At 41.7% G+C, this 25,571-nt stretch overlaps 1 protein-coding gene across 4 annotated transcripts in view; it reads left to right on the top strand.

Annotated features, from left to right (window-relative positions):
• PRRG2 (proline rich and Gla domain 2) overlaps positions 1–24,728 on the top strand; it is a 50,423-nt gene extending 25,695 nt beyond the window's left edge. For 2 of the 4 annotated variants that reach the window (XM_075840231.1, XM_075840228.1), the window contains exons 2-7: positions 10,234–10,345; positions 11,478–11,641; positions 19,390–19,438; positions 20,245–20,377; positions 22,016–22,171; positions 23,136–24,728. In XM_075840231.1, coding sequence (XP_075696346.1) covers positions 10,243–10,345; positions 11,478–11,641; positions 19,390–19,438; positions 20,245–20,377; positions 22,016–22,171; positions 23,136–23,166 — 636 coding nt within the window. In that variant the 5' untranslated portion in view covers positions 10,234–10,242 and the 3' untranslated portion in view covers positions 23,167–24,728. Of the gene's footprint in view, positions 1–4,854; positions 4,954–9,565; positions 9,811–10,233; positions 10,346–11,477; positions 11,642–19,389; positions 19,439–20,244; positions 20,378–22,015; positions 22,172–23,135 lie in introns of those variants that run through there. The other 2 variants (XM_075840227.1, XM_075840230.1) reach the window with 2 other exon arrangements.
• Positions 24,729–25,571: the final 843 nt, after the last annotated feature.

Genomic DNA, 25,571 nt, shown 5'->3' with positions numbered 1-25,571 from the left:
TATCCCCCTCCAGCAAACATTTCAGCTTTGCCGATCCGCTATCTTATGGGTAAGGCCAACATTACAGAACCACTCTTCTTTGTTGTACCATTTGAGTATATCTGACGTCTTTAACCCGCATAACAGAAACTTGCATTCCATGCTCATAGTATAGAAATCTTCCATTGTGCTTTTCTTTTTTTTTTTGCTCTTCTTTGACATGTAGCACTTGGTATTTTGCTGGGTGACTGAACGTCTGGTATCTGACCAAAAGAATTTGGCTTTTCCAACAGGGGCAGGCGTCGGGATAGTTTACACAGGGAACTATTTGTGGCTACAAACCTTACGTTAAATTGTTCCCTGTGTTGACTGCTCACTCCAGTAGGAAATACAGTAAGAAAAATTTTGTTTTTTACTAGGACTAGGATAGAAGTCCTTATAGAATTATCTCAACCACCACATTATTCAGGAAGATGTGTTTTGTTTTTTTTTACCAAAATTATTTCCTACTGAATGCCCAGTATATACCATGCTAAAGCTGTGAGCCTATTGCCTATTGCCCAGTTCATGGGATTATGACTTCCCATTCATGCGGTGTGATTGTGTGTTTTTGAGCCCCGGCTGTGTTGTGTTTGCCGCTTTAGCCAGGACATTTTTGTGGTATTGGGAACAACCACATAATATAACCCGCATGTGTGTATTTTTACAAGATGTATTTTTCAATAGGAAAAAGTATTAATGACATTAGAGGAAAACTCCAGACACTTTTTACACTTTACTTGGCAGTGTCTCAGAAAAGAAGCGTGACCGAGAGGAGTTGTACACCCTAGAGTTCTTAAAGAGCTTAGTCCAGTTATTTCTGTCCCCCTTTTCATAATATTCAGAGAATCTCTAGTGACTGGTATAGTGCCAAGGGACTGGCGCAGGGCAAATGTGGTGCCTATTTTCAAAAAGGGCTCTATGTCTTCCCCGGGTAATTATAGACCAGTAAGCTTAACATCCATCGTGGGGAAAATGTTTGAGGGGCTATTGAGGGACTATATACAGGATTATGTGACAATAAATAGCATTATAAGTGACAGCCAGCACGGTTTTACTAAGGACAGAAGTTGTCAAACTAACCTAATCTGTTTTTATGAAGAGGTGAGCAGAAGTCTAGACAGAGGGGCCGCTGTGGATTTAGTGTTTTTGGACTTTGCAAAGGCATTTGACACTGTCCCCCATAGACGCCTAATGGGTAAATTACGGACTATAGGTTTAGAAAATATAGTTTGTAATTGGATTGAGAATTGGCTCAAGGACCGTATCCAGAGAGTTGTGGTCAATGATTCCTACTCTGAATGGTCACCGGTTATAAGTGGTGTACCCCAGGGTTCAGTGCTGGGACCCCTACTATTCAACTTATTTATTAATGATATAGAAGATGGGATTAATAGCACTATTTCTATTTTTGCAGATGACACCAAGCTATGCAATATAGTTCAGACTATGGAAGATGTTCATGAATTACAGGCAGATTTAAACAAACTAAGTGTTTGGGCGTCCACTTGGCAGATGAAGTTTAATGTAGATAAATGTAAAGTTATGCATCTGGGTACCAACAACCTGCATGCATCATATGTCCTAGGGGGCGCTACACTGGCGGATTCACTTGTTGAGAAGGATCTGGGTGTACTTGTAAATCATAAACTCAATAACAGCATACAATGTCAATCAGCTGCTTCAAAGGCCAGCAGGATATTGTCGTGTATTAAAAGAGGCATGGACTCGCGGGACAGGGATGTAATATTACCACTTTACAAAGCATTAGTGAGGCCTCATCTAGAATATGCAGTCCAGTTCTGGGCTCCAGCTCATAGAAAGGATGCCCTGGAGTTGGAAAAAATACAAAGAAGAGCAACGAAGCTAATTAGGGGCATGGAGAATTTAAGTTATGAGGAAAGATTGAAAGAATTAAACCTATTTAGCCTTGAAAAAAGACGACTAAGGGGGGACATGATTAACTTATATAAATATATTAATGGCACATACAAAAAATATGGTCAAATCCTGTTCCTTGTAAAACCCCCTCAAAAAACAAGGGGGCACTCCCTCCGTCTGGAGAAAAAAAGGTTCAAGCTGCAGAGGCGACAAGGCTTCTTTACAGTGAGAACTGTGAATCTATGGAATAGCCTACCGCAGGAGCTGGTCACAGCAGGGACAGTAGATGGCTTTAAAAAAGGGTTAGATAATTTCCTAGAACAAAAAAATATTAGCTCCTATGTGTAGAAATTTTTCCTTCCCTTTTCCCTTCCCTTGGTTGAACTTGATGGACATGTGTCTTTTTTCAGCCGTACTAACTATGTAACTATGTAACTATGTGCACCATTTTTTGGCACAAAATTTTAATTTGATAAGTTGTCTGGTGAAATAATATTGATAGACCAATCTTCGGGATAGGCCATTAATATCTGATCGGTAGTGGTCTGACTCTTAGCACACCCACTGATCAGCTATGTGAAGGGGCCGTGACGCTCCGGCAAGCACTGCTTCCCTTACATCTCTTTACTGTACAACACCGAAACATTCTTAGCAGCGGAGCACAGTTACAACTTTTTCCCATTCAAGTGAGTACGCCAGCCAGACTCTCAGGATGTCTGGAACTCCTATTATTGATCATTATCACAATTCTGTATTCTCCTCCCATTCATCTACTATCCATAGTCATTACATGGTCATTTAGTCGTTGACTGTAGCTCTTGCAAATACCCCCACAAGCAGACAAGCAATGAAGGCCTGCTCTATTGTAACGTCTTATCAGCCATTTGTGCCATAAACTTCAGGTTAGTATTGAATATCGGCCCAGTCGGCGTGATGCTTTAGGTTTTTTCCTAACTGGCGATCCAGTTTCCCTTCTGTTTTTACCTGAAACCATATCCTATAGAGAGGTTTGGGGATGTTTTCCCTTGTTTCCTCTTCTGACATCCCTTCCAATGGGAGACCGGATGTCTTATTACAAGTGAGAACTGATCTTTAAATTCCTAGGTCATTGTTTACTGCACGTCATAAAAAGGTTGAAAGTCAACAGAGGAACCCTGTCTTCTTGGATTAGTGTTGGGCTATCTAGCCTAGCAGTAAATCCTGACACGCAAGTCATTTTTATTAGTTCCTGTAGTTGTTGAGTTAAAAAGAAATGACTGATCGGGCCATTTCTTTAGACCACATTTATTACATGTTTATGGAAACATTTATTTACACATTCTCCTCACATATGTAAAATCACCAAATCAAACATCTCAAGGCTTAAAGAGTTATTCCCATCTCAGACATGTATGGCATATCCAGGGGATATGCCATAAGGGTCCTAGCTCTGCTTGCTTGGCTGTTTCCATAGAACACTTGGTCTCTGCCTGGATTCGGCGGCAGCCTCATCAGTCGGCAAAGGGGTTGGATGACCCTAATTCTCAATATGGCTGCAGGTCCCAGACCTGGGACATGCAGCTAACAGACATTTATGGCATATCCTGTGGATATGCTATGCCTGAGATGGGAAGAACCCTTTTAACTCCCCATGAAAAAAAAACATATGAATACTGAAATAATTATAAAAATAAGTGATGTAATGACTTGGCCCCTATGGAAGTCGTAGGTAATAAATGACGACACAGACTTGTCGGCTCCTCCAGAGCAAGAACTGATTCTAAACCTCCTCTGTATAGCTGTAAGATGGAATCCTTTACATTGATGGGACCAAGTTTCCTCTGGTTTAGAAAACCTGTTGATGAAGTCCGCCTGGGCAGCCTATTAAATGGAGGGTCAGCCAGCCAACCCTTGCCTTCCGTTTGAGATACTTTTTGTGTGTATTCTGTTCCTGACCTTGTCCTTTTATTATTGGAAACTGCTTTGGTCTCGCTCCTTAGATTTGTTGTACCTACTCCTGGTTCTGACTCCTTGGTCTTGCCCTCTAGCTTGTCGCATCCTAATAGCTCTCCTGGTGACAACCCTAGGCTCTATCCCTGACTATGCTACTATTTCCCTCTTTAATCTGTGACCGTGATCTGGGTATATGATTGGCAAAGTCCATACCTCCTTGTGGGGATTAAGGGTAAAAACGGGAAGATAACTTTAGCTGGTCATACACCGAATAGGATCATACATACGATCTGACAATCAATATGTCAGACTAAACAGGTCAGGGACATAGTTAAAAATCCAAAAGTGTAAAACAGAATGTTTTTTTTGCAGTGATTGGCATAAGTGGCTGATCTTGACATACATGCCTATATTGACGATTGCATGCCTATAAATTGTTTGGGATGGCCGATGGCATCCCAAACAATTTTTTTGGCTGAAACTAGGCGTGTATGGCATGATCAGTCAACTACGGCCACTCATTTGCCACTTCGTGCAAGTGCTTTCTTACAATTTTTTCTAATCCTTCTTTTTTTTTTTTTTTTTTTTTTTTTTATCTACGTCCCTGATCTGCCAATTTAGTCTGACATGTCAATGGTCAGATCATTCATACGACTGATCCATCACATTGCGGCCAATCCTAGTCTTAAGTGTATGACCAGGATTAGACTTCACACCCCAGTTTAGCCATAGCTAAAACAATTGTGGCCAGATCTCCCATGAGAGACCCCCCCCCCCCCCCCAGCAATCTGTTTGTCACGTCTAAGTAAATGACATGCCTTCTAGAAAAACTAAATTGTAAAAAGTTGACAAACGCTTTAATTTAGGTTGGAAGGAGAACAAGTAACTAATTGCTTTCTAATCTCGGTGGTAACCTTCGCATTTCCGGGAATTCCTATGTCCTCATCTTTATTAATAGATGCCGTCCTGGCATTTGACATTCTAATCAGATATAATTTACACGTAATATTTTATTTTCTGTAGCGGACAATGTTGAGGATTTACCTTGATTCCCATGCTGAGTAATCATCTAATTATGAACTATGTTTGACAGGAGAGGTTTGAGGAACCGCACGCCTCAGTGTAAGTAAAAGTGCAACACCTACTTGTGTATTGTGTTTAAGGGGACAACCTGCTCACACCCTTTCTATCCCATTCATTTTACAATGAACGGAGCAAAATCCCCTCAGGGGACTACAGAAATATAAACTGACATGAATATAAGTGCTTGTACAATAATACTGGCTAAGTGAAAGCTCTGCATATTTAATGAATGTTGTTATGTTGTGTAATCTGTTTTGCGGATTACTGTGTGTAAAGCAAAAATTCCAAGTGTAGTAATTACTGGTATCATTCAATACTTATAGTCCTGTTTGACGGCATCCTGTTTATTTGTAGAATAGCTGTACATGTACTATATATACCGCTGGTATGCTCGGGGCAAACGGGAGTTTGTTTCTCCAAGTGTGGTTTTTGCCCACCACAAATGCGGCTAAATTCCAATTTTCTCCTCCACCCCAATTCTACTTAAAGAGGCTCTGTTACCACATTATAAGTGGCCTATCTTCTACATAATATGATCAGCGCTGTAATGTAGATTACAGCAGTGTTTTTTCTTTAGAAAAAGGATCTATTTTCACCAAGTTATGACCTATTTTAGATTTATTCTAATGACTTTCTTAATGGACAACTGGACATGTTTTACTTTTTTGACCAAGTGGGCGTTGTGGCGAGAAGTGTATGACGCTGACAAATAAGCATCATACACTTCTCTCGATTCATGTACTCAGCACATAGTGATCTCGTGAGATCATGACGTGCAGTCACATACTTATACATTAACTTTCCTGAAGTGTCTTGACAGTGAATAGACATCACCTCCAGCCAGGACGCAATGTCTATTCACAATCCCGACACTTCGGTAACGTTTGTGTGGGACTTATAGCGCAGCAAGCGTAATCTCGCAAGATCACGCTGTAAATGACAGTTTACAGCAAGATCACGCTTGCTGTGCTGTAAGTCCCACACCAACGTTACCGAAGTGTCGGGATTGTGAATAGACATCGCGTCCTGGCTGGAAGCGATGTCTATTAACTCTCAGGACACTTCAGTAACGTTAATGTGGGTGTATGTGACAGCACATCGTGAACAATGCAGGATCACTATGTGCTGATTACATGAGTGGAGAAAAGTGTATGACACTGATTGGTCAGCGTCATACACTTCTCTCCACAACGCCCACTTGGTCAAAAAGTAAACACACGCCCAGTTGGGCATTAAGAAAGTCATTAGCATAAAGCTAAAATAGGTCATAACTTGGTAAAAATAGATCGTTTTTCTAAATAAAAATCACTGCTGTTATCTACATTACAGCGCCAATCTCCTTATGTAGGAGATAGGGCACTTATAATGTGGTGACAGTCTCTAAGTCTATTGAGGGATCTTTCACAGGTTCTTCACACTGTCTGTTAAAACAAATGCCAAGTGAACAGCCCCATTGAATTGCATAGGTCCATGTGCTGTCCGTTTTTGTAACTTATAGCGCACGGACGTATAATACGCTCGTCTAAATAAGCCTATAGAAACCAGGTGAGGGAAGAAAGACTCTAGCTTCACTTGTCTGCAGCATCTCAAATCTTCCTAGGTCCTCCCCTGCAGCTGAAACTTCATCTGCCCTCCATAAAGACCGAGCTGGAATAGATAGGCTGTGTGGGCCGTGCTGCAAGCACAGGACAAAGCCTCACTTTGTCATGGACATGCTTCTTGTCTGATAAGAACTGTTCAGACATTGTATTAATATTAAATGTTTGTAACTCATTCTGCCTTGACTGCTGACTCTGCCATTTAATATGAGCTGATTATTCCCTCATTCAAAATAAAGCATTCTTGGTAATTAAGGGCTATGTCCAACTTAATAAATATATATTTAATTTGCTACAATGCATCTAAAATGAAAATTGAAAAAACTTTTGCAAATCGTGTTCATTTTAAAAGCTTTGTCTACAGTTCTTATGAAAAACCAATGAGTCTCCATGGCAACAGACTATAAACAAAGTCTGTATTCTGATCTTGGAGACTACTTACATGCATTTGTTGTTTTTTTTGTTCTCTTCCAAAATTTTGCGGTACTCCTTTTACCCCTTCCCGACATCCGCCGTATATAAACGCCGCTGTCGGGAAGGGGTTCCCGCAAACCACAGTAAAGTTACATTGCAGTGGTAGTGCGGGCTCAGAAGCAGAGCCCGCACCATCACCGCCGGGTGCCAGCTGTATATTACAGTCGACACCCTCCTGTAACGGCCACTACTGGAGCTAGTCTCTGATCCGGCCAATGAACCCCTCAGATGCTGCGCTCAATAAAGAGCGCAGCATCTTAGTCGTTTTTACCCGACTGGCACCCCAGCAACGGTGCCAATGGTTGGTATGGCAACCGTAGGCCTAATATTAAAAAAATAAAAACTGGGTGATTTTTGTCCTTTTTAGTTCTTGTGGAAATTAAAAAAAAATTGTTAAACCTAATATAGGTTTTCATTTTCACAGCCTATTTACAATCATTTCTGCAGTAAACCTGTGGGGTCAAAATGCTCACTATACTTCTAGATAATTTCCTTGAGGGATGTAGTTTGTCAAATAGGGTAATCTGTGGGGGGTTTCCACTGTTTTGTCCCCTCGGGAGCTTTGCAAATGCAACATGGCCTCCACAAACCTGTCCAGCAAAATTTGAGCTCCAAAAGTCAAATTGCGCTCCTTCCCGTCTGAGCCCTGCTGTGTTTCCAAACAGCCGTTTATGACCACATGTGGGGTATTGCTGTACTCGGGAGATTTTTTTTTTCAAATGTTGCAGTGCTTTTTCTCCTTTAGTCATTGTGAAAAGTATAGCCCAATTCTAAAATCTATGAAACCTCTGTGTGGTGAAAAATGCTCACTACACAGCTAGATCAATTCCTTGTGGGGGTGTAGTTTCCAAAATGGGGTATTTTTTGGGGATGTTTGTTTTGGTACCACAAGACCTCTTTAAACCTGACATGATGCCTAAAATATAATCCAATAAAAAGAAGGCCCCCAAAATCCACACACACAAGGGCCACATGTGGGATATTTATTTAAAACTGCTGAATCTGGGTAATACAACTAAAAATGTATTTCCCTGGTAAAACCTTCTGTGTTACAGAAAAAATTGATTAAAATGATAAAAATGTGGACATTTCACCTCCACGTTTGCTCTAATTCCTGTGAAACTCCTAAAGGGTTAAGAAACTTTCTAAATGCTGTTTTGAATACTTTGAGGGGTTCAGTTTTTAAAATGGGGTGATTTATGGGGTTTGTATTGTATGGGCCTCTCAACGCCACTTCAGAACTGAACTGGTCCATGAAAAAATAGCCTTTTGAAATTTTCTTGAAAATATGAGAAATTGCTGCTAAAGTTCTAAGCCTTGTAATGTCCTAGAAAAATAAAAGAATGTTCAGAAAGCAATGTCAATCTAAAGTAGACATATGGGAAATCTTAACAAGTAACTATTTTGTGTGGTATTATTATCTGTCTTACAAGCAGAAGCATTTAAATGTATAAAAATGCAACATTTTTGCAATTTTTTTGAGTGTTTTTCACAATTAAATTCTAAATATAACGACCAAATTTTACCACTAACATAAAGTCCAATGTGTCACGAAAAAACTATCTCCGAATCACCTGGATAGATAAAAGCATTCCAAAGTTATAACCACATAAATTGATACGTCAGACTGGAAAAATTAGGCTCTGTCAAGAAGGTCAAAACTGGCCGCAGCGGGAAAGGGTAAAAATATAAATTGTGTATACATTTATACGATAATTTGCTTGTTTTTGTTTTTTTACCAAAAATTGTATTTTAAAGGAATAATGAAAATGTAAGGATACACGGCAATAAGATACATATTTGTTAATGAATCCTAACCTTTTTGCAAATTAAAATTATTTCCACTTGTATCCAAAGAGTTAAAGGGACAACCCTTCCATGAGTAATACAAATATTATAAAGGAGTGTTCCTGTCTGGCTGCCAGTTACATGTAGACAGTACATTGACCTTTTACTTAGGAAACAATCCATCGCTGCAGAGCCAGAAGAAAGTTGTTGTTTTTTTATACGTTTTACTTACCGTATTTTCCGGACTATAAGGCGCACCGGATTATAAGGCGCACTTTCTATGAGCGCCTTATAAGCAATCATGTTTCATATATAAGGCGCACTGGATTATAAGGCGCAGCACATTACCGTTAAATAAACCATTGCTCAGACTGCAAGTCAAAATTTATTACACTTTTTAACAATAACTTGCAACTGGTTCAGCTGTAATTGCAAATCAAAACGTTTAGGGTATGTGCACACACACTAATTACGTCCGTAATTGACGGACGTATTTCGGCCGCAAGTCCCGGACCGAACACAGTGCAAGGAGCCGGGCTCCTAGCATCATACTTATGTACGACGCTAGGAGTCCCTGCCTTGCTGCAGGACAACTGTCCCGTAGTATAATCATGTTTACAGTACGGGACAGTTGTCCTGCAGCGAGGCAGGGACTTCTAGCATCGTACATAAGTATGATGCTAGGAGCCCGGCTCCTTGCACTGTTCGGTCCGGGACTTGCGGCCGAAATACGTCCGTCAATTACGGACGTAATTAGTGTGTGTGCACATACCCTTACCGTACTTTTTCAGTTCATTCCTCCACCAGAAATCCATCAAATCCGTCATCTTCAGTGTCGGAGTTGAACAGTTGGGCGATTTCGGCATCAAGCATGGGGTCCTCCTCTTCATTATCCGAGTCGGTCTCGTTGCTGCTGCTAGGCTCTTCAGTGGTGATTCCAGCCTTCCTGAAAGCTCGGATGACACTGGAGACTGAGGGGAGGAGCATGGTGTGTGCTGTGGTATGCCGCCGCCGACCCCTGCCGCCCACGATAGAGGTAAAGGATCCTGTATGAACCCCTCTCTTTACTGTCGGGTTCATATATAAGGCGCACCGGATTATAAGGCGCACTTTCTATTTCTGAGAAATTCTCAGCATTTTATGTGCGCCTTATAGTCCGGAAAATACGGTACTCTATCTTCCTTTAAACCCCTGTTGTAATGAACACTTTACAAGAATAATAATCGAATGATAAATGTTCAGACAAATTAAACAGATTTCAGTTTGCCTGAAACCAAGTGTTTTTTGCAGCATAGACCTACTGATAATGCCTTATTGGTCAAATAGTCTGTAAAATTGTAAGGGATCTAGCCACCTGGCTGACTTTTTATGTAAGATCCAAAAATGGATAGTCAAACCTGTTGAATTTTTGAATCCTGGTGAAGACCTATTCTGACATTTTTGCCATTCTCTCTGACAGGTCGGCACCATGAGGTGGGCAGGATGCCTCCTGCTAATTTACGCATTTGTAGTCACCGCTGGGAATGCTAATGAACCCCATATACTGTCTGTGCTGAAGTCAGGCCGAGCTGGTGAGCAATTCTCTAATCTGATCACTGTCCAGTATGATGATCTATAAATAAACCAAAAATCTTTCAAAAATTTGAATTGATTTTAGTTATTGTAAAACAGTTTACTAATATTTGACCTCTTTCTTACTCCTTGTGTATTTTTAAGGGATTGTCCAGTATAGAAAGTCATATACTATATCAGGGAATTCTGATAGAGGGGATGGGGGTTCTTTATTCAGGATCCTCATCTCTTGGCCAGAGTGGAGAGCGGTAACAAAGTCTCTTGAACTGGAGGACAACTTCTAGATTTGAATGAGCACTGTGTAATGCTTAATTTCCCCTCTGGTGGTGCTGCAGGGAAACTGAATGCTTACTGCAAGGTTTCCCCACGCATTACAGTTGATGGCTGCGGGTCCGCGTATCAAAGGACCCTTTAAACAAGTAGTCCAAAGCAGAGAACCCTTTTAAATTCGCCATAGACATAATGATCGTTGCTGGATCTCGCCACTATAGGTAGTGTCGGGCTCTATGAAATATCAAATAAAACTTCCTATTGGGAGGGGGGCTAACCAGCTAATTTGACTTAAGGGGGTTTTACATAGGACTATTATCGGGCAGACGAGCGTTCATATAACGCTCGTTGCCGATAATTGCCTTGTGTAAACGGAGGAACGATCAGCAGATGAACGAGCAAACGCGTGATCATCTGGTGGTCGTATCGTTTTAAAAAAGTGAAACATTATCGTTGTCGGCAGCACATCTTCGTGTCGGCAGCGCCACTCCCTGTCTACACAAGATGATAATGGATGGGGACGAGCGATCAGAGTAATGACCGCTCGTCCCCATCCATAGCTCCGTGTGACAGGAGCAAACCGGTGCCGATCAACGATATCCCGTTGATCAGGGCTCGCTGCACCAGCCACTTATCAGCCAGTGTAAAAGGGCCTTTAGTATTTCAAGATAGCTGGTGATATACCTGATATACCACTGTGCTCTCCTCACTGGTCCGTATAGAAGTAAACCTACATGCTAGGGCAATGCTTTCCAAGTAGGGAAACATGAATGGATCATTATTATAATTTTTAGGGGGGGGTTATCCTGAACAAGTATAAAAAAAAAAATTGTGTAAACCTGCCTTCGCTATTTCTTTTAGTGTTCTTGGATGATGAGGATGCAAATTCTTTCATTACCCGCAAGCTGCAGTACAATAGTTGGGATTTTGAGATGTTTACCCAGGGTAATCTGGAGCGGGAATGTAACGAGGAAGTGTGTAACTACGAGGAGGCGCGGGAGTGCTTCGAAGATGATCAGAGAACTGTAAGTGAAAATTTTCTATTTTCATTTAAAACAATTGTATGCGATTTATAAAAATGTAATTTTTTTATTTTTTTTAACTAGCAACACCACTTTTGTCATGGACTGTCTGGTATAATATTTCCCACAATACGGAAAAAAAACACATGCTTTTACATTGCCCCAAATGTATAATTTTTCAAATGATTGTGATCAAAAGTGTCAAGGTGAAAAGATGTAGAGATTTTATTTTTGTTTCCCTGCAAGAGTTTTTCTGTAAAGCTTCCTACCGTAAAGGCTATGTACGCCTTTTGAAAGCTTTTTGTTTTTTTTTTAAATTAAAACAGTGTGTCTGGTGCAACTTTCTAATGACCTTTAAATTATTTTTACATTTTGAGATACAGCTGCTTTGTATCCTGTATACTAAGCAGCTGTATCTGGTGCTGAAACCTGTAAAACTTGTATCCATCAGGTCAGCGGCACTGACGGTTCAATGTCCGTGGGTCTCTGACGCGCAGGTTCGAGCTGTTACCGATAATCACTACGTTCATAACTTAGATGTAATCGATAACAGGTGGATCCTGCGTGACAGAGACCCGCTGACACTGAACCAGTCAGTGCCGCTGACCTGACGGCTTCGGGTCTCAGCGCAAGATACAACTGCTCTGTATAGAGGATACAAAGCAGCTGTATCTCAAAAAGTTAAAAATAATCTTTAATAAAAAGTTATTAGAAAGTTGCACAAAACACACTGATAAACATTTTTATTTAAAAAAAACAACAAAAAAACCATTTACAAAGGTGTACATAGCCTTTAAAGGGGGTTATTAAGTACATAGTTAGCATGGTTAAAAAACATCTATCCATCAAGTTTGTGCCGAGTCTGCGAGACCATGAGGCGCTCTTACTAAGCGACGCTCCTCCACTCGAATAGAAGGGAATCCCAAGTGTCCCATCCACCCCTCTATAATGATCATTAGACAAACCCAGTGGCGTAGCTAGCAAGGGTGTGGTGGCCTCGGTACCATCTGAGTCCTCGGGATGCAGATACAGTTGAATCCAATGCTGGAGCAAGGAGCCAACAGCTCCCTGCTCCATCATGCACTGTGTAATGCCAACAAAGAGCGGCTCGGCGGAGACCGCCACGATGCAGTGACGTCATCGCGCCTGTTTGCGCAAAGCCGCTGCTAGCACAGACCGGAGGAGCAGAGGAATCTCCTCTACTTGTCCGTGGGAAAGGGGACAGGTGAGTATTTTATAGTTTTTCTAGTAGGCACTATAGGGGCATTATACTGGGTACGGAGGTCCGCTATGGGGGCATTATACTGTATGGAAGCAGCTATGGGGTCATTATATTGTATGAGGGAAGCTATGGGAGAATTATACTGTACGAGCGCAGATATGGGGCATCATACTGCATGGGCATCTATAGGGCATTATACTGTATGGGGCATTATAATGTATGGCACATCTATGAGGCATTACACTGTATGGGGGCAGCTTTGGGGGCCTTACACTGTTGGGGCAGCTATAGGGGCATTATTCTGTGTGAGGGCAGCTATTGGGCATTATCCTGTGTGGGGGACACTATAGGGCATTATACTGTGTGGAGGCAGCTATAGGGGCAATATACTGTGTGGGGTCCACTAAGGGGTCATTATAGTGGGTAAGGACCATTTCAAAAGCATTATACTTTGTGGGGGGGCACTATAGGGACATTATTCTGCGTGGGGTGCACTACGGGGGCATTATGCTATGTGGGGAGGCACTAGACTGTGAATGGAGTTTACAGAAGCAGCGTAGCAGTTACAAAAACAGTGTAGCTCGCTATGCTAGGCTGTTTCTGTAACACCCATTCACTACTATGGAAGTTTACAGAGACAGAGTAGCACAGCAAACTACACTGTTTAAATAAGCCTGACCCTGCCGAATGCGCCTCTGCAGTTGGAAAAAATGTGTAGGGCGGGGCCAACTGGGTTGGGGTCCACTTAGATGTGCTCTGCCCCCCTGTGCTAAACCCCTAGATATGCTCTGGACAAACCCTTAAATGCTTCTAAAATGTAGACATTTACAAAGCGCTGTGTCGCAGATGCCACCAAGGGCGTATGTACCATAGAGGTAGACCATGCAGCTTCTATGGGGCACTTGGAGAGAATGGAGCCAGACCTGGTGCCTTTCACTATGCTACTGGGTGGTGAGAAACTGTACACGACTCCTTTCTCCAGTGTACAGCATGGGCATGGAAAACAAAGAGGTGGGGAATCAACCCAAGTTTTATGGAGAGGGGGAAACCAACACCTGGTCCTACTGTCCTGGATGTCAGAACCTGCCATCCTAATCGAGGAGCATATTTTGGTCTTTGCCATGGACCCCCTCTTTTCTATGTACACAACTATTAATACATGAACCCAGGATATGATAGAATTACAAAATTGTTATCCTTGATTCGCCCGGATCAAACTGGGTTCATGGTGGTTTTATTCCACAGATATGAATGGTGCATCTTCCTCAATATAAATCCTGCCCAACTACAGCAAACCCTCGGTTATGGGGTGTCCTTAGACACTTGCAAGGCGTTTGATTCAGTAGAGTGGTCCTACCTCTGGGTAGGGTTAATATAGTTTTCAAATTTTTGTCACGGGCAAAATTGCTGTTTGATGCCCCTATACAAAACTAGATATTTTGCAATATTTTCCCCTAAAACGGGGCACAGGGCAAAGCTGTCCACTATTCCCCCTCCTGCTTGTCCTAGCAATTGAACCGCTGGTGGTGGCTGTCTGCCATTTCTCAATCAGTTATCAGTATATTAGGGGTTCTCCGTTGAGAAAATCTCTACGTAGGATATACACTGGTCTATCTGGCAGACGTAGGCCGTTCCCTTGTTTTCCCTATTGAGCTTCACTGGTATATCTGGCTCTTTTGTCGGGCATGAAAGTGAATTGGGCTAAATCAGTCCTGTTTCCTCTGCCTGCATGGAGTACTACCCCCCCCCCCCCACACACACACTTCCCTCTCAACCCATCTTCTCTGGGTCACTCCATTTAGTATTTAGGGGTTCAGTTATTCTCTAGCTTAGAGCAGTCCCAACAGCTGAATCTTGACCCATTGTTGGTGACTACTGTGGCTCAGTTGAAAGCCTAGATCCCTCTTCCCCCTATTAGGTCAGATAAACATGTTCAAAATGTCTCTCTGCTTCATACCAGCCCGGGTTCCCTATTCTATGCCATACTCTGCTACTTTTACTGGCAAAGTTCCCAGGGTCAGTATGGCGACACTGCAGGCACCTGAAGACATTGGAGGGTAGGTTGACATCATTATGAGACTATATTTCTTAGCTGAGCAAGTTCATGCCAACTGATGGCTTGATACAGATTGAATGCTGCCACGCTCTTATATGGTGCGCTTACGAAGGCCTATCCAACTTTCTTTACCGCTACAAGCTTCCTTGTAGAACCTGGCTGCTTCAAATGGAAGTGGTGGATTGCTCTTTGGTGTAGCCAGTGCTGAATTCTGTTAGACTTTCTCGGAATTCTCTCCTCCTACTTCTCTGGGGCACAACACTCCTCTAACGCACCTTTTAGACCTCCCTGCCGCGGACAAGGGCCTTAAATATCTGGACCTCTCTTGTGTTGTCCCACTCCGCAATGTTTTGTTACCTCCAACTTTAACATTTTATTAGAGCTCAATTTGGCTCCCTTCAGGTATCACGGTCTTCCTCTCAGTTGGAGGAATTACTTTGCTGTACCGACTTGGCGAAATCCCTGACCCATATTTAGGAGTTATTACATTCTAGTGTAACCAAACCATTCGACAAAGCTCTGACCAAGTGGCGGGAAGGCCTGCCTGACCTGGGGGACAATGAATGGGAGGAAGTGGTGGATTCCTTCTGGCCCTCGGTAGTAAATGCTAGGAACACCCTAATACATGGCAAATTTATTCACAGAGTTTACCACACCCCGGTTAGATTACAGAAAATTGTCGTCTCCGAGTCTGACATATGACTTTGATGTAACATCGCTGTGGGTTCCTTCATTCGTGCTGTTTGGTCCTGCTCGAAGCTCGTTTCTTCTTGGTCTGAGATTTATTCTATTCATGTGTACTCCTTTGGAATTCCCCAGAATCCTCTCCCCGCAATATTGCTACTTGGGAATAATAGCCGCAGCTATTCCAGGGGTCTTATAAAAGGTTTTTTTTTCCATCCTGCTCTTTTGTGCTAGAAATGTAGTTATGTTCTGAAAATCAGCCAACCCCCGCACTGCTATCTTGCTGGATTTCTTTGGTAAATAAATATGTTCCGTTTGTTAAAAACCCCTACATATCTGGAAATTGCCGCCATAAATTTGAGGAAGTGGGGTCCTCTTCTATTGAGTCGCCTGTGACGGCACTTTCTGGTGAATTTTCAATTGCTGATGATGTACTCCAGTCTGTTATATGCCTGGATGAGGGAGTGGAGGGGCACCGTCTAGTGTGGTGATTTGTTTGATATATGACTGGGTGCGGAACGGTTACAATATCTGTTTCGTGACAGGTACAATGTGAATCCACAATTATATATCTACAGTTCCACTTATTCTGTTATGATCCGTTTGTCTATGAAATAATACAACGGTTTCATATTGTATAGTTTTTTTTGGTTTTTTTTCTATGTAAAAATAATATAAAATAAAAAACTTAAAGAGGCTCGGTCACCGGTTTATCACTTACCCGTCTTCTACCTAATCTAACAGGCGCTTTGATGCTGATAACTCCTGTGGGTTTGTTTTTGTTTTGTTTTTTACTTTTTTATTATTTCCAAAGTTATGGTCTTTTTTTAGACTTATGCCAAATTTGCACGGATGGTCCGCCTTCCATCGCTCTGGTGAAGGACCTGCGGCAGGAAGTCACATCACAGCGATTCTAGCTGAGATCACACTGGGCTGTGAATCACGCTGGGCTGGGCTGGGCTAAAGAAGTGTATGACGCTGATTGGTCAGCGTCATACAGTTTTTTTTTTTTCTATAAAACGCCCACTTGGCAAAAAGAAAATAACCACCCAGTTGGCCACTAGGACAAAATTAGCATAAGTCTAAAAAAACACTTTGGAAATAAAGTTTTTTTTAAATAAAAAAAACACAGGACTTCTCCGCATCAAAGCGCCTATTAGATTTAGTAGGACATAGGGAAGCGATAAACTGGTGACAGATCCTCTTTTTAAAACAAAATCAAAATATGTATAAGTCGTCAATTTAGGTGATATTTAAAATAAAATGTGGGTGTCCTGTTTATTATTTTTGTCCTGCCCAGCAATTTAATATATTCAAAATGTCTGTAATTACCCTCCGATCCAGCTTTCATTACAAAACAAAATCGGCCTACGCCATTTAGAAAGAAATCAATGCGGAACGTCAAATATTGAATAGCCCCCTTCACAGCAGATTAGTTTTGCATTTCGATTCTATTGAACGCAATGGAAGGCGCAATCTGCGGAAACCAGCTCTTGTGTAGTCACGTAATCCTGTCCTATTAATGATGGAGATCTGAACGTCGTGTGATTGACAGTTCTGGCAGTGCGGTTGCCATGGCTACCGGAGAGCTGATTGAACTGTGCCGGCAGTGATTCGCTGACAGGCTGCCAGATGGCTATTACCACCAAAACCCTTTTTTTCAGATCTCTAAAAAGGAGGAGGCATTGCCTGCATGGGGGTATAATTATGGCAGAAGATGCTTTGTAGCACAAAGATGTTTTTATTTATTTTTACATGCAAAAATTCAAGTAAAATAAATGCTATTTGATGAACCTCTGATTTGAGTAGAAACCTTTTATTGTTAATGATGCAATAATTTAATTATTTTTAGCTTTGCATCTTGCAGGCAGAAGCAATGGAGGCTGAAAAAACAACAAATCCTTAGTTCTAATGGCCAAGCTGCAATGTTTTTGGCAATATTGGCTGTTTTTTTTTTTTTTATTCATTTATTTTGGGGGAGGTGTTATATATATATATATATATATATATATATATATATATATATGTGTGTGTGTATATATGTTTAAATCTATTCATAAGAGACATAGGCTTCTATGTGTGATCGCTTGCTGCAGGGTGTACTCTTATTTTGGCCTCTATTCTGCATAGTGCAATGTATCATTTCCTTTAGTAGTTTTTTGGGGGGATCATTGATCGGTCCTTTGCTACAAATGATATGTGATTTGTGACTGGGTTGTCATTTCTCCTTTCCCTGCACCAGTTAGAAAATAATTCAGGGGAAAATATATTTAATTTTTGGAATTCTTTTGCAGGTTTTAATGCAGATACCCAATGAAAGATCTCACGGGTATTTCCGGTTTAATTTATTAAAAAGAATTACTGCTGGGAGATGTTGAACAGAAATAAAATGTGCTTTTTGTATTTTTTTGTTCGTTATATGACCTTTACAATATAAAAAGCGAGACTGGTTTTTGTTCTCTCAAAAAACAATGTGCGCCCTCTAGTGACTGTTCATCAGAATGCACTTAAAGGGGTTTCCCAGCCTTATGAAAATGAAAGGTTGATCATTGAATAAATGAAATGTTCTACAACTTTCTAATATACTTTGTGTGGTAATTCCTCACCCTTTTCTAGATATTGATTTGCTGTCAGTGAATAGGAACATTCTTGTTTATATTTAAAGGCGACAAACCCGTACATACCAAGTCTTGCTCTCAGCAGAGAAGTGGATACTATTGTATCCAGTCTAGACCATGCTCTGTGAGCCTGGACTCTAGACTGGTTGATTTATTGTAAGTGACATATGTACTGCTGATGTATTTAGCTCACAGAGCATTGCCTGGACTGGTTACAATAGTATCCACTCAGCTGAGAGCAGGACTAGGTATGTAGGGTTTGCAGCCTGTAAGGCTATGTTCACACGGGGTATTTTGGGGGAGGAATATCTGCCTCAAAATTCCGTTTGGAACTTTGAGGCAGATATTCCTCTCCCTGCACGCCGATTTTCGCGGCAATTATCGCGCCGTTTTTCGCCCGCGGCCATTGAGCGCCGCGGGCATAAAACAGCGAGAAATACGCTTTCTCCTGCCTCCCATTGAAGTCAATGGGAGGTCAGAGGCGGAAGCGCCCGAAGATAGGGCATGTCGTTTCTTTTTCCCGCGAGGCAGTTTTACTGCTCGCGGGAAAAAGACGCCGACGCCTCCCATTGAAATCAATGGGAGGCGTTCTCGGGCCGTTTTTGCCGAGTTTTGCGACGCGGTTTCCGCGTCAAAAAACTCGGCAAAATACCCCGTGTGAACATAGCCTAAATGTGTTCTCATTCACTGACCACAAGCAATTATATTGGAAAAGGTGAGTGATTGAAACACAAATATATTATGAAGATGTAGAACTTTTCATGTATAAGCTTCAAAGCCAAATGGGTCTATAGTTTGTTAAAGGGGAAATGCATTTAATAATAGATTGAGCACCTGTTGTGGCAGAACCTTGTAGAATAAGCACTGCTGTCACTAGGGGGCGCCACGGCTGGCTGCAGGGAAATGTGCTGGTCATTCGGTTGCATTGCTGATCATGTAATGTCTGGACGTGCCAGGTCTGCCAGAGCAAGAACTCTCACTTATCCGCTACCCGCTCTGGCATTTGCACACGGTTGTCTTTTACGAGAAAGCCCCTTTAAAATCATCTCAAGCACTTCACCTGTCCAGCCTATTAACCCCTAGATGGTCACAGTATTTTTCTGTATGTGTCGGTGTAGAAGGTTTATCGGATGTACTTGTGTGTCCTTATATGTGTCTCTGTCTCTTTCAGAAAGAATTTTGGAAAAACTATGCGCACAACGGGCAGGGAGGTAGTGGAGGTACGTGGCCAAAGTTTCCCTGTATAACATTATGGGACTAGTGCGACTTTCTGTTGACTGCTTTACTGCTGAGTGTATGGCCTTGTTCTGCCACTAAGCCGTGTTTTATATTCACTAATACACCATCTAATCTCTGCTGTCTCCAGTGCCTCCTTGTGTCTCCCCATGCCTGCTAGTCTGATGTATTTTGCTCCCATAATCCCGCCACTGTGCCTACTTGCATTGGTACAATAGAAGGCACCCTTAGACTAAGGAAGGGATGCCCACATGACAGCCAACATGCCCCATCATAGCTACCAATGATAACTCCTCCTAGGGTTTCCTTTCGTTTCAATGGAAGGAGCAGTCCATCAAACACTGAAATATGACATTTGGCACGTGACGTCCTTGGTCATTAGGTGAAGGCCTCGTACAACCGGGCCAGGAACCTCCAGCGATCCAGTGCCGCAATCCTTTCTTGACCGCAATAGATCATCAGACTGGTGGTAATGACTTCATTATGGGAGATCTGTCATTTTATTTCCCGTTACCTATATATCTCCAACATATTGTGCAGCACTCTACGAAGGTTGTCACCATATCTGTAATGATTTACTTTAGTCGTGAGGGTTATGGAACGTGCCACGTTGCGTTTTCTAGATCATACACTCCATTGTAACGTGGCTTTGTCTCTTCATTCTCTTGCTATAGTCAGCGTTTGCGATTTTCCCCATAGTTTGCTATTTTAATATACTCTTCTATAGGATGTGGGCGATGGTTGATTGTTGCATGGCCTAATTTCTACCACATTTCTGTATTTCTTGCAGGAAACTCCCCTGCTGTGGATGTTGCCGGCCTGGTGGCAGGGCTGGTGGCGGGGCTTGTAATGCTAATAATGATCGGTGTACTCATCATGTACTGTGTGCGATACAAAGCCAAGGAGCGGACAAGACATGGGAGGTAGGTGTGCACCTGGAGGAGGTTGTCTGTTTAATATGACCCCCTTCTCGCCTTTATACAGTGTATGGCGTTGTCATCACTGATATTGACTTTTGGTTAGATTGGCAAAATGATTGGCATGATGTAAATAGGAATTGTCTTCATAACGTTATTTAAAGGGGTACTCCAATCTTAGAATATTATGGAATATCGCTAGAATGTGCCATCACTTTCTTATTGGTGGGTGTCCGACTACTGGGACCCTAACCAATCCTTTTACAGATTATTATTTTTTTGCACACAAGACTTTCTGCCACCCAGTGTTCAGGGATCTACAACACAGCCCCATTCACTTAAATGGAGTTGTGCTGCAGTTCCCTGTACGCTGGGTGGACGGGGGCGCCGCTGTGCAGAAGAGATGCCGAAAGGAATTCGTACCCTTCTTTTTTGTGATCGGGGTCCTTTAAAGTATGACCTCCATTAGTCAGAATGTTGTGCCATATGTCATAACATTCCAAAATAGAAATATCCCTTTAAATTTGGAAAAAGATCTCCAAAATTTCTTAACTCCCTTTTTTTTTTTTTTACTGTTTTTTACTTTTATTTAATTTTTATTATTATTTTGTTTTTTAAAGGGGACATGATACTCGGTATAATACAGCTTGGGCATGCAGTATTTTATCAGCTGGGTATTGATTCAACTTTAAATTAGCCTACGAATAATAATTTTGTCTTCATTTAATCTGTGCAAATTGATGACCAGCAGAGAAATTTAGATACTTTTCATGACTTGTAGCGACTGATTGGAAAAACATGGCAGTAAGCATAGAGATGGCGTTGGTGTATATTTCCCTTGTACTGCTTTAGTCTTTGGTTTTTTTTTATAATTTGTTATACCGCCACGCTAACATCTGGCCAGCAGCTGCACTGTGTGCTTTGTGTTATATAGGATTAGATTTGCCATATAGACACGTGTGTGTGAAAGCTTCGCATCTATGGGGAAAAAGGGAAGCGGGATCAGTCCTGAGCAGAAAAGCCTTACGTATCGTTGCGTAGCCACAAAAAGACCCGTGATAATACTATAAACCGAAAACCGGCAACACCCAAGTCCTATAATAGAAATGGATATTTATATTCTGCATGAAAAAAAAAATTTTTTTTACATTTTTTTTGTCGCAAAGTATGACCGGGATTTTTTGTTAATCCTATTTACTATTATGGTACATTCGACCCCTGCAGTAAACTACACCAGCGGTAACACTTTGAACGATTGCAATATTGGACCTTTTGATGTGAATTTTCACAGTACATAGCAGTCGATGAATAGTACAAGGATTTTTCATAGGCTCCTATGTGTTGTATTTGCTGTATATATTTCCTTTATATTAAAGGGATATTCCGATTTTGGTGTTTATGGCATATCCACGGGGCGGGTCCACTTTTGTGACTCCCATTTATTTGGAGAAGGGTGTCCTCATTGATCTATGACTGCTTACTCAGCTCATTCTGTAACACTCATAGACTTAAATGAAGAGAGCCACACGCACACCATAAATGCTCAACATACGAATACACCTTCTAATATCGCGCAGCCCTTTTTTTCATATTAATCTAGTGATATTGTTTGACAATCTGTTTTAATTCTACACTTGTTTTCAGGGTCCCTGTTCACCTCACTAGTAATATACCACTTCCGGAAGCTCTCCCGCTGACCGAGCCACCATTACCTGAACCTACGGCCCCAGGGCTGCCATCTTATGAAGAGGCATTGGAGGCATCGGGCACATATGACGCACCCCCACCACCGTATCAAAGGTAATCAAACCTACAGTAAACCTCCATAGAACTGCATGTTCGGCACCATCTAGGTTTTGTAGTATCAAACTGTCCAAACTACCAGACATTTTCAGCACCCAAATTGCAGGATTGTTTGATTTTCGAGAGACTGCCTTACCCGAAAATGCCATGTTTACTCTTCTGTCAGATGTATTTTTATGCTATGATTTCTGTAAAAGCTGGCAGTTAATATGGCTGGTGTTACAACACCACTAGGGTCTTGTATTTTTTCTTAGGGATACACATTTGTTAATATAACTATAAAATGAATGTGAATTTTGGCTAGTAATATGGATTTCTGATGCGCACTGTATTGCAGTCAGTACTATTATGTACAGGTGCCATGTAATTCACAATTTTCCTCCTACAAGCACTGACAACTGAATAACATAGACTCCGTACTATGAACTTACTCTAAACAGTCAGAAAACGGAAATTGAAGAAAAATATATTTTTTATGATAGAATCTCAATAGATCAAATTTACTTACAATAACTACAATATACAATCGTATTAAAGGGGTTCTGCGATTTGGACAAGCCCTACATGTTTGAAAGGTCCCTTAACAATAATCTGATTTCAAAGTGTCCTCCTGCTGGGACTCCAAGCAATCGGCTGTAATGGGTGGGGAAAGCTGGCAGTAAGCGTTCAAATTTCCCTGCAGTGCCCCCACAGGGGAAAGTAGGTATTACATAGAGCCCGTTCAAATCAATAGGTTGTTTGTGTAATACAGGACAGGTCCTCCAGAGTGAGAGACGCTCTTCACTCTGGCCAAGAGATGAGGATCCTGAACAGGAGACACCCCCCCCCCTATTCTGCATTCCCTAACAAGGTGTATGACAATGGGTTTTTTAAACTGCACAGTCCTTTTAATTTGAAACTATCAAGGTAGTTCATTATTCATAATATCACATTTCAATTTTTGCTTTTTATTTTTTTACAGAGGTTCTGCCAGATTAAATCAACCCAGTTGAATTTGCAGAGTCAACATGATGTGTGATTTTTTTGGGTTTTCTTTTTTTTCTGGATGACCGACGCGTGATTGAAGAGGATGAATACTTTCTTTGGAGCAAAAATACATTGTCTATGGATTTTAATAATACTACTGAAATATACCATTACCAAAGAGAAGACCACTGAACCGGCATGGTGGATTTTATTAATGTTTACGCTCTACTGGAAGAAACGACTTTGTCCAGACCCCAGGACATGGTCTCAGTAGCTGTAATTAAATATGAGCTTCTTATCCGTTGCAGAGAGCTACTCTAAGGAAATGGATTTACAAGACATGAGTTAGTATAACTCTCTCCCTCTATCTCTGACTTGGAATATTCTGTGTAATGTGTAAAAAAAAAAATTAATTTAAATTTCAGGGATATTTGATGAGGGAAGACTCTTCAATAAAGCCGGAAAAAAAAAAAGCAAAAAAATGATAAATGTTCCAGCTGGAATCCGAACCAGAAAGGGTTTTTGTGCCCAGTTCTTGCTTACTTAGAAGAGTTTAGTTCAGCTCCACTGACTATTTTTAATGCAATTGCTTCGACTACGCAACAATATCCAGCAGTGCTATAGATTCCTGAGGAAATTCCATTAAATCTGTGACACAGTGACTTCACAAATCATTCTCCGTGTCCGGAAGCCACTGGCTCGCTCTTCTTAGGCCTTACAGTTTACACCCATGGCAGCGCAATACCGGCTACGTCACAACGAAGAAGTCTAACAGCCATACAAAGCAAGGGATTTAAGGCTTTATCAATGACTTTTAATGACGCCTTAAAAAAAAAACGTGCTGTGAAAACCTAACGGGCGGTGGCATGGGTACACTGACGCACCGCTCACTTGGTCCTTTTAAATATATATAAAGAAAGCAATTGTCAAAGAAACATCTCTTCAAGGAGCAGATATTTTGCTTGTTTTTTTATGTGCAATTATATTTTTCTTCGTGTTTTTTTTCCCCCAAAAATATCTGTATGAATAACTTACTCCATTCCTGTAAGAAATAATAAGATCGGTTGAAATGTTCCAGTGGAGGCGGCCGTTTTGTGGAATTAAACCATGTTTGCGTTGAGGGTTATGTAGTGTCGCAGAGAAATAAGGCGCAAGATGGCTTCTTCCGCAGAGATGTATTGAGTCCTAGACGGCTGGGTTTTGTGATGTCAGGATTATTTTGTTACATAAGTATTTCTGTCTGTGGTGTACACAGAATTTGTTCATGGGGTGAAGAAGGGGAGCCCGCTGTTTTAAGGCCGGTCATGTCCCTCATTCGGCACACGCAAAGCGCAGTCATGTGACGCAGAGTTTGTGGAGGTGGCCATAATTGGGCTCTGGATCTGCCTGGGGTATCGCCTTCCATATGCCACAGTGTTGTGCCTTTCTTGAATATGTGTGCTGAAGGGGGAGGGGGTTGCTGGAAAGTAAGAATATGAACAGAACATTTTTAATTTTCTCTCCTACTTATTACAAACACATTTCACTGAAAAGTTGCCTTAATTAAATTTGTATTTTTAAATAAAGATAATTTGTTAAGAAGGTTTAACTCTGCGCTGAGTTTTCTTACAGGAACCTTTTTAAGTGTCTTGTTTTGCATGTGTGATATATATATAGATTTCCTCAACATTGAAATTGCAACCCCAAGTGATATGCAAATGAGAAAAAAACGGAAACAAAATATTCCAAACATCTTTATTTATTCAGTATTGAGATTGAGCGCCACGCGCAGAAATACACGCGCTTACACTCCTTGGTATGCTATAAAGAAGTTAATAATTGTCTGAGGAATGTTGTGCCACGCTGAATGCAATTGAGCACGCAAACCATCCAGCTTGGCTGCTGGCAGTTCTTTGCAATTGCCGACCAATGACGTACCAGATGTGATCGATAGGAGACCAGTCCGGAGACGCTGCAGGCCATGGTAGCACATTTAGGCCACGCAGTCTGCTCACAGTAGCACGAGCAACATGCGGTCTGGCGTTTGTCCTGTTGGAAATATCGGCTTGTGGGACACTTTGGAGAAATGGCCGTACCACTGGTTCCACAGCCAAATCAACGTTACGCCGAGCTGTTATTGTACCTGAAATGAAGACTAGAGGTGTCCGGCTACCATACGTTATTCTACCCCACACCATAATCCCGGGAGTAGGACCGATGTGACGTTCCCTTGTGAAGGCCTCTTCGTGACAGTGCCCATGTGGTCTCCAGACCAATCTCCGGCTATCATTGTGTCCGAGACAAAAGCGAGACTCATCGCTGAAGAGAATAGACCTCCATTCCAGCCTCCATTGCCGTCTTGATGTGCACCATGATGGACTTTGAGAGCCGTGGCGTGTGGTCAGTAGAACACCTGTAGCTGGACGTCTGGCTCATAGCCCAATGTCGTGCA

This window comes from Rhinoderma darwinii, chromosome 10, assembly GCF_050947455.1.
Source record: "Rhinoderma darwinii isolate aRhiDar2 chromosome 10, aRhiDar2.hap1, whole genome shotgun sequence".
NCBI lineage: Eukaryota > Metazoa > Chordata > Amphibia > Anura > Rhinodermatidae > Rhinoderma > Rhinoderma darwinii.
The sequence above is the reverse complement of the archived record's forward strand: the minus strand, read 5'-3'. Positions and strand labels throughout refer to the sequence as shown.